At 36.7% G+C, this 9,610-nt stretch overlaps 1 protein-coding gene across 1 annotated transcript; it reads left to right on the top strand.

Moving 5' to 3' along the window:
* Nucleotides 1-4,504: 4,504 nt before the first annotated feature.
* Nucleotides 4,505-8,605, top strand: LOC115992747. The gene is made up of 4 exons (XM_031116969.1): nucleotides 4,505-6,582; nucleotides 6,741-6,869; nucleotides 6,979-7,125; nucleotides 7,879-8,605. The coding sequence occupies exons 1-4, from the start codon at nucleotides 4,546-4,548 to the stop codon at nucleotides 8,296-8,298; spliced, it is 2,733 nt and encodes a 910-aa protein (XP_030972829.1). The 5' UTR covers nucleotides 4,505-4,545; the 3' UTR covers nucleotides 8,299-8,605.
* The last annotated feature ends 1,005 nt before the right edge of the window (nucleotides 8,606-9,610 follow it).

The following is a 9,610-nucleotide window of genomic DNA, read 5'->3' as shown; positions in this document are numbered from 1 at the left end:
TTTTTGTCAAAAGTCCATCCGTGACTTAAAAAAGAAAAAGAAAAAAAAAATGAATCATTCATGTACACAACACCCTTGACATTAATCAATAGTTTTGAAGTCACGAGGACTAGTCTCTACCCGTCGTGGGTCTTTTTCTACCCTTGCGTGGGTTCTTTCTGCCCTTATGTAGGTCTAACGCTGCCACTGTTCTTGGTTTCTCCCTGCCCTTTGTGGGTTTGCCTGCCACGTGTGAGTCTATGGGGGATTTTGTGATTTTTGTGATGATCTTGGAGAGGTTCGAGATACTCAGGCTGCTCATGGTGATTTTCTTGACTTTCTTTATGATGAGATGAGTCGAATAAACACAAGGATTGAACACATAGCTTGCCATCAGTCTTAACTTGGTGGTGGTGGTGGTGATGATAATGATGATGATGCTTTTAGCTCTTTTGACAATGATGAGATGACTACTCCATTATGATTCACCTTTTGTCCATCATGACAAAAATGGGGAGTAGTTTTGAAAGTAGTTAAACCTAATTGATAGGGGGAGAGTTAGGTAATTTGAGAGATGTAGTGAGGATTTTGATGATGATGTATGTTTTCTTTTCATCTTTATTTCTCACATGTTATTTCTTTTCTCACCTTTTACACGTTTCTTTATTTAAATAACTTGTCTATTTTTCACACATGATGCCTAGATGTATTTTGTTTAGTATTTCAGTTTTGAAGACAAGTTACAAAGTCTAAAAAAATCTTTAGAAAAACATAGTCTAGTTATATAGTTTTTCGATGTAGCACATTTAATTTTAAATTTAAATGCACTTTTGACAGTTCCGTTTGGGTCATTTGCAAATATTTTATGTCAACTAGTACTTTCTCTTTTTTTTTTTTTTTTTTTTTTTAAATACATTTTAATGTAATTGTTGTTGTCAGCTTTTTTTTTTTGCTGAATTGTTGTTGTCGTCTAACATATGAAAAATGCTGATACAGCTAATAGATTAATTAAATGTAAGTTAATAATAAATCTTCTCCAAGTTGCATATCTCTCAATCCATCAAGTAATGATCACGCCAATCTCCCAAAAGTGCAGCTTCACATAAATGATACTCAATTTCTGGATCCCCTGAACACATCCCACGCTGATAGGTGGAAACAATGCTTTGTTCGTGTAGGTAGGATTTGATGGCAAGCTGTCCACGTAAAACACTGACTTTTATGTGGAACATTTGAGGGACTAAATTAGATGCCCCAGATATTTGCTACCGTTATTGGCAGTTGAAGAAGAGCCTAGCTTAGCATTATGAAACTCCATTTGCTACAATTTGTATGCACTCTTTATTGTAAAAATAAAATGCTATCTTCCCTTCAATTTGAACTCAAAGGGATGCTTTTAATCTGACTAGCTTCATAGGGCATGAAAATTCGTTCAATTAAATCCGCTCTCCAACAATGTGAACCTGGGTTAATTAGCTGAATTATGTTAGGGACATAACTTTTGGCACAACTTTGTGTTACAACTCATCACATGACAAGTTGTGATTGGTAAAGGTATGTCAGTGGACCATGTGGAGACACATGCTTACCAATCACAACTCGCCATGTGACGAGTTATGGCACAAAATTATGCCAAAAGTTGTGTCTCTAGCATAATTCTAATTAGCTCACTCACATAAGAATTTGGATTAATTCGTTTTTTCACAGTTTAATTTTTAGTTTTTTTTTTTTCAAGAGGCAAACTCGTAACTCATAAGTAGTTAAGATCTCTTCATCATTTTCATTTATTCACCTATATATGTTCATAGTTAAGAGGCAATCACTAGTCAACAATATTCTTCAATTCAAAAACACTGTTTTTCTCTATCATCCATACTTCCCTCCAAAATGAGTAGAAGGGATGCTCCCTACTCTCCCTCTCCCTCTCATTGAACGTCGTTGACACGGTGATGGACATGGAGGAATATGTGATGGCAGCGAAGAAATGGAAGTTGTTGTTTTGGCAAGAGATTTTTTGACATAAAATCAAATGCAGAGCAGTAAGAGATTTTTTTTTTCCAGAGCTTGGGTTTGGTCTTTCAGGGTGGGGAGAGGACAAGAAAGGTTGGCCAGCCAACCAGTGAGACATGACATGTTTGAGACAAAATCACTCCTCTTTAGGGGTGGATGATCCAATTTTATCTTGTCATGTTGTCATCCTTAATAATATTCCCTTCTAGCTCAACTTACTAACAATTTAGCATAATCTCTCCAATTATCACACATGCCACAACCATCTTACGTGACAAGTTGTGAGTGGTAGAGAAACAATGGTATGTTTAATTTATGTGATACTGATAGACAACTAATCATAATCTGTCACGTAGGATAGTTGTGACAAAATGTGTGATACTGGCATTATTGTAATCTCTCAGTCTAATGGGATAAAAGTATTTCCAATTGAAAAACAAATGTGCTAAAAAATAGACCATGAATTTGTATAATTTATTTGTCCTAAATTGACTCGGTTAGTTTTAAAGAGTGAACCACTTATAAAACAAACAACATTTAGGAATGTTCTTCCGCCAATGGTAACCATTGAAGCCCATCTCTTTTCTTCTAAATTAGCCCCTCAACCCAACCTTCTCAATCCCCTTGCTGCTAAGGCCAAGATCCGCAAAACCCAAGTCCAACAAAAGCAAACATCAAGGTCAGGCTTGAATAACCCAACCACCCATGCAAACCTTTCATCGTCAAAACCACACCCCAAATGGCCTGACCTTCTCAATACCAATTGGTAACTCCCAACTTACAACACCACTAGCTGGTATCACCATTGTTGTCTTTTTGGCTCCATACTATTGCTACCGGTGCTCTTTTCCCTTCTTGAACCAGATCTAACTTCAGAACAAAATAACAACTCATGTTTATGATCAACTCCAGTATCACATTGGATTCAGAAATAATACATATTCCACTAACAAGCTAGGAAATCAAATCTTCAGAATGTTTGACATATTCTTGCAAAGGAGTTTTCCATTCTATGGCATTGAAATCCAGAAATGAACAGGTGGGATCAGTAATAGCGTGCACACAAAAAAGATGTTGGGGATAGGAAAAATGAGGGACGGTGAAAGAACAGGGTATTATATATAGGTAAGTGTGTGGGATTGAATGAAAAAGGATGAAGGTGAAATTGGGGTCTCAAGAAAATTCATTAAGACTAGCAATGTTTGTTGCTTCTCCAGAAATGTGGTCAAAATGGAATGCTTCTCGCTAAAAGGGTTTTCGGCACCTTGCAAAGCACCTCCGCTAGGGGCAATAACACATGAAAATTGCTTTCAACCCTCCAACCGCAACACCAAACTTGAATTTCCTGTAGCCAGGCATTGCGTAAGTTCATGTGACATCCTTTTTTTTGGTCTTCCACAAAAAGCACTAACATACCATCTGAAGAACATAATATGAATAAAACTAGTCAAAATTAACAAATTGGCAATATCAAGATATACAAATACATATATAAGAGAACAAATGTAATAAGCATGTTACAAGTTTATGTAACCATCAAATTGCCATATTTCACAAAAAAATATTTAAAAACATAAACCCATTTAATAAATGGGTTGTGTTAGGGTTGAGGAATCTTTAATAAACATGTCGGGTTAGTGATGACCTATATGGTTGAATACTCATGAGTTGATACGACACAAACCCGACACGCAAACATGAATTGTCACCTCTATCTGAAACCAAGAAGAATTACTTATAAAAAGGAATTAATGTTTTTTTCCAAAAATAGTAGAGGCGAGCTTTGTGTTACTAAGACAAATATTTCATTTGGTGCAGTTAGAGGATTTATCTTTATAATTCTCTTCTGTTTTGGTGATGATATAATTCCTATGATGTAATTCCTTCTTCTTTCAATTAAATTGATAACCTTTCTATTAAAAATAAAAAAGGAATAATAATATATTCTTAAAATTACACCATTATGGTTTCAGAGTTTTGACTTTATTCTCAATTTGAACATCAAGTTTTCCCAATATTTATTTTAGTTTTTATATTTTTAAATTTGTTTTCATTTTTGTTTATACTTTACATCTTCATCTCACTTGCGAAAAAATTTGTTTTTTAAATTTATACTAGCCGTGCAATCTATTAGTCTATTAGCCACATAAAAGTTTTTCATATGTAACATGACGATAAAGATCAAAATGACAAAAGTTTTAAGTATATAAAAACTAAAACAAAAGCCGTGAATACTTGAAGATCAAAACGAAAAATTAAATCATAATATAGGGATCATGTTTTTTGCCTAATATCTCCTTCTAAAGAGTTAAAAAGTTTAAACCAAATAAATAATGGATTTTTTTTTTTTTTTTTGGTTGATTGGTGCGTTCTTTTTATTTTTTATTTTTTGATTGGTTAATCACTTAATCCCTAGTTTTTTTTCCCAATTGGGCTTTTCAGGCCTCTGTTTTTCTTTCATATATATACATTGGGTCCACCAATTTCAGCTTTCTTTCACAAAAGCAATATTTCCATTCAAACCACTGTTTCTCCATTCTCCATTTCCCTCCAAAAATGAGCAGCAAGAAACACAATGCAACCCAAGCTTCTCCCTCTCAACCTCAACCTCCAAATACCATCGACGATGAAGTAATCCACGCCACGAATGAATTCCAAAAAGGGAACCACAGTGAAGCCTTGAATCTTGCCGAGGCCATCCTTCTCCACCACCCAAACTCCGCCGTCGCTCACGGCTTCCGCGGCTTCTGTCACATGAAAATCGTCCTTTCAGTCAGAAACAACTCTTCCGACGCTCACCTCAGCCTCGCCGAAACGCTCGAACATGTCAAGATTTCTGTCGAATCATCCAAGCGAGCCGTGGAGTTATGCCCCGACTCCCTCTACTTCCGGTCATACCATGTCAATGCACTCTTCGACTTAGCTGATTACGACAGCGCCAATGCCGGGTTTGAACCCGTGATCGAAGCATGTGATGCCGCTTTAGCCATGGAAGACCCCATCCTCATGGAAGGTACCATCTTCAAATGTGAAGAGCTGGCCAGAGAGTCTCAAATTCAAGAACTCAGAACTATACTCGGAGCCTTCAAACTAATTAGCAAGTCTATCATAGACGCTACATACATGAAAAATATAAAGAATGAGATTCAAGAAGTGCAAGACAGAAAGGACGAGATCGAAAAGAGTGCTATTATGGCGAGAAAGATCTTCGAAAGAAAGCTCAAGAACCCCAAGAAAGACACGGTGGAGACACGAGTCAAGGCCTATTGGAACAACACGATGAGTACGGAGCTAAAGAAGGATTTGTTGAGGATTCGGATCGAAGACCTGAAACTGCATTTCGCGAAGAATGAATCACCGGCGGCTGTGGCTGTGGCGGAGGAGGTGATGCAGGCCGTGGAGTATGTGAAGGTCTCACAGAATTGGAAGTTTTCGACGTGTTGTTGTTGCGGAGAGAGGATTCTCGACATGGAAGGGTTCGCAGAGCACATGAAGCGTGTGCATTTAAGGACTTTATCCAATGAGTTACGAATATTGGTCGAGCCTGAAATTGTAATTGATTTGGTCGAGACCTTCGAATCAAGAGTATGGAAACCCGTGGACGTGGTTGCCGCGAAGAAAATGATGGAATATTTGTCAAGAAATAAGCATGGAGATGAGGGCCTACACGAGTCTAAATTTTTCGTGAACCAGAAAGAGTGGCCTTTTTGCAAAAATAGCAGGCGTGGTGCGGTCATTGATAAAATTCAAGCAAGGTTACATGTGTTCTTGAAGATTAGATGTTTTGCTTGGAATCATTTTCAGGCGTTTATGTACTTGATTATGCAAATGCTGGAGAAGAAAATTCCGGAACAGCTGCTTAAGGAACATCGCATGGACCAGACGCTGCTCTCGGTGTGCCTCCTTGACACCTCAGAGCTTAGCTTTGTGTTCGAGTTCTTGGATGAACTCGTTAATACTTGCGGGTTACGGAGGATCTACAAGAGTGTTGTTGATAAGGATGTGGTTAGAGGTGAGCCTTGTGATGCTAATCTTGAGAAGATTGTTTTTAATGAGGACTTCTCTTGTGTAGTTTTCGACAAGAGAATGTTGCGTGGAGAACTTGTTGTGACGAATGATGGAGCTGCTGTTACTTCTAATGCTGATGAGGAAATCGAATTAAACGATAATGAATGTAAAGACGCTTTTGTAGATTGGTTATTAGAGGGAAGTACTAATATTGGGGAGCAATTAAAGCAGTGGACAAGTTTGAGAGAAACTAGTATTAGTCAGGGGAAAGAGTTTTTCAAGATTTATGAGGCTGAATTGGAACGTATACAGAACATTTGTGAGATAAAAGTACAGTATTTGAGAGACCTTAATGTATGTGAGAATCTGGACAGTATATGTGTTGAAGAAGATAAGAGAAGAGAAGATTCTGGGTACAAACCAGTGAGTTATGAGTATCTCTTGTTAGAGCGGCAGAGACAGATTGAGAGGACAAATGGTGATATTTTCGAGTTGGCTGTCATATGGATTATTTTGAGAGGAAATCATGAGGACAATAAAATAAAATCAGGGATCAAGAAGCTGATTTATGAGATAGTTATAAAGGTATGTTATAGCCAAATTATGAACATGTCAAACTGTAAGTTGTTTAATGTGAAACTCAATGTCTCTATGTGTATTGTGGTGTGTGACATTTAAGCCGTTGCTTGATGAACTGCTATATTCCAAAGGATGATTGAATCTTGGTATGTTTGTTGTTGCAGCTTTACAAATTTGATGCTATAATGAGGACAACTACTATTGCTATGGAGCAGACACGGGAGAAAATTGTTACGATAGCTGCTGATGATCACCGATTGATTATGGTGCCCCTTCTGAAGTCATTCATGCAGGTTTGTGTTAGTTTCTCTCTGCTGTTTTAAAAAAAAAAAGGTTTTTCATATAGTTACCTTCATACCCGTCTATGATTTGATGTTTCGGTATACTATTCCCCTTTTATAGGCTCGCCTGGAAGAACTGGCCAATGAAGATGCAGAAGAGAAGTCTAAGGCTGCAAGAGAAGCTTCGTTATCAGAACTTGATCCTGATGACAAGAAGAACACTAACAAAGAAGGTGGTGATGCAAGACAAGGACCGAGAAAATTGAAGGTAAAAAAGAAGAAAAAGGATAAAAGAAAGCCAAAGGAATTAAAAGTCTTTTATACTGGTTATTGTTCAGTTTCTTTTTTATGGTAGTTACACTTGTCTAAAGCTACACACGCATAAATTCATCTGAAAAAATTGAGAAGGGGCAGGAACTAAAAGTGGGAAAATAAGAGCATGTAACATGTTAAATATTAACATAAGATGGCAGAAATTGGAGAAATATACTTGAATTGGATGCAAAAGACTTAAGATATGTAGTCGCTAGAGTTTTAAAAGGTGAAAAAAAACTGTAAGATAGTGTTAAAAAAATGGGTATTTCAGAGGCAGAAAAGTCATAAAAATGTTGATCAAGTTTACAAGAATAGTAGTAATTAAGGATCTTTACTTTGAGAGAGTAATAAATGGAGCAATCTAATACATATGACATACAACAGACATTATAAACAAGCACTTCCTGAAACAGATTATCACAGCAGCAATTTAATTGCGAATAAACTCTGCAGTTGCACAACAATGTAACAAAATTTAATATTTTTTTCTTTAAATTTTGGAATGGAAAAATTGGATATGACTAATAAATTAAGAACTAGAGATAGCAAAGCAGCTGAGATTGGGTTTAATTAAGGCTGAGAAAACACATACCTTTTTGAAATAAAAAGAAAGAAAGAAAGATATAAGATTTGCGTAGTGTTCCCAATTCCCACAAAACAATGAGAATTGATTATGCAAACTAATGTCCCAAAAATATACATTCAGTTAACACAGGTAACTGGAAGTAGCAAGGAGCAGCAGGAAAATGTTTCTATTCCTTCCTCTTCACACTTCATTCTTATGGGTGCTATTGGAAAGGAATCTATGGCTAGGAGTTCTTTACAGATGGTCGCTAAGTCCAAGCGACCTCAAGATGATGCTACGCCTGCTCAACGGGAGGAGAAAGAGTTACGTGCCACAGAGGATGCTGCCTATGCTCGCCGTCCCTCTTCATCTGCTCCATCTTCTTCTTCCTCTTCTGGAGTTGAGGCTACCTTAGCTACCATCCTTGATCAGCTCCAGCTCATTCGTGATGATCTTGGAGAAATTCGAGATACTCAGGCTGCTCATGGTGATCGTCTTGACCTTCTTTTTGATAATATGAGTCAAATGAACACTAGGATTGGACGCATAGCTAGCCCTTAGTCTCGAATTGGTGGGTTTGCACATTCTCCAGAGCATGAGTCATTGGATGCTCCTTCAGCTAGTGGTGATGATAATGATGATGCTTCTAGCTCTTCCAACAATGATGAGATGACTACCTCACCATGATTAACCCTTTGTCCATTGTGACAAAAAGGGGAAGTAGTCTTGAGAGTAGTTAGACCTAGTTGACAGGGGGAGAGTTAGGTAGTTTTGAGGGATGTAGTGAGGATTTTGATGTATAGTATAGGTTTATCTCACTATTCATGTATTTTTTGGTTTTTAAATCATTTTACATACATTGAGCTTATTAATATATATGATGATGATGTATGTTTTCTTTTCTTCTCTATCTTCTCTAGTTTATTGAGAGTGCATACAATCCTTCTTATCACTGTTAGGAGGGTAACCCTATTGTTTGTCATGACCAATCTTGCTAAAATGAAAATAAATCTAATGAGCCATATTAGTAAGGATCAGAATTTCTGATGCATTGCATTACTCTTTTGAGATTGATTTTCTTTGTATTTACATGCGATCTGTGGTAATTATTAGCCTATTTGGGGATAGGACAGAGAGTATTCACATATGTGAGAGATTAACTAAGACACCCTCTGAGGCAATTCTATAATATATGAAAAAGAAATTTATTTTTTTGCCTTCCTTACTTTCTTCCAAAGATTAATTACTCATCTGTGCCCTATGAATCTTGCGTTGGCTCAAATGAATGAGTTTTGTTGCAGTTTTAGAACTACTGTCCTAGAAGTAACCAGATTCTAAATTTATAATCCTTCTGTTTGCTTGTCATTCCAATTGGCACTGTTTAGAATGCCAGCAGGCGAGAATCTTTTTCTGGACAGAGTAATTTTGCTTTGACTTTTATGCTTGATTTTCTTGACTTGATTAAACTGATGAGTTGTGTTGCTGATATGATTTGTGATTCAGTGAATTCTTTCAATGGCTGCCCTTTCTTACCTAGGTATTTGATCATTTTGATGACAAGAAAAATGGGGTCATTGATTTTGAGGAGTTTGTTCGTCCACTCGGTGTCTTCCATCCTCACGCTCCTATGGATGACAAAATTGATTTTAAGTAAGACAAAATTGATTTTAAGTATTGAGACAGTTTCTACTTTATGCAACTATAAATGTAGACTTTTTGGTTTATACTTTATATCTTCATCTCACTTGCGAAAAAATTTTGTTTTTAAATTTAAATTAGCCGTGCAATCTATAGTCTATTAGCCACGTAGAAGTTTTTCATAAGTAACATGACGATAAAGATCAAAATAACAAGTTTTAAGTATATAAAAACT

This window comes from Quercus lobata, chromosome 5 (assembly GCF_001633185.2).
Source record: "Quercus lobata isolate SW786 chromosome 5, ValleyOak3.0 Primary Assembly, whole genome shotgun sequence".
NCBI classification, from domain to species: domain Eukaryota; kingdom Viridiplantae; phylum Streptophyta; class Magnoliopsida; order Fagales; family Fagaceae; genus Quercus; species Quercus lobata.
The sequence above is the reverse complement of the archived record's forward strand: the minus strand, read 5'-3'. Positions and strand labels throughout refer to the sequence as shown.

Excerpts from the sequence above, each read along its gene's own strand:
- LOC115992747 (XM_031116969.1), top strand. The coding sequence starts at position 4,546 with ATGAGCAGCAAGAAACACAATGCAACCCAAGCTTCTCCCTCTCAACCT. Across the intron at positions 6,870-6,978 it reads TTCTGAAGTCATTCATGCAG|GCTCGCCTGGAAGAACTGGC; the intron begins GTTTGTGTTAGT and ends CCCCTTTTATAG. Across the intron at positions 7,126-7,878 it reads AAGGACCGAGAAAATTGAAG|TTAACACAGGTAACTGGAAG; the intron begins GTAAAAAAGAAG and ends ATATACATTCAG.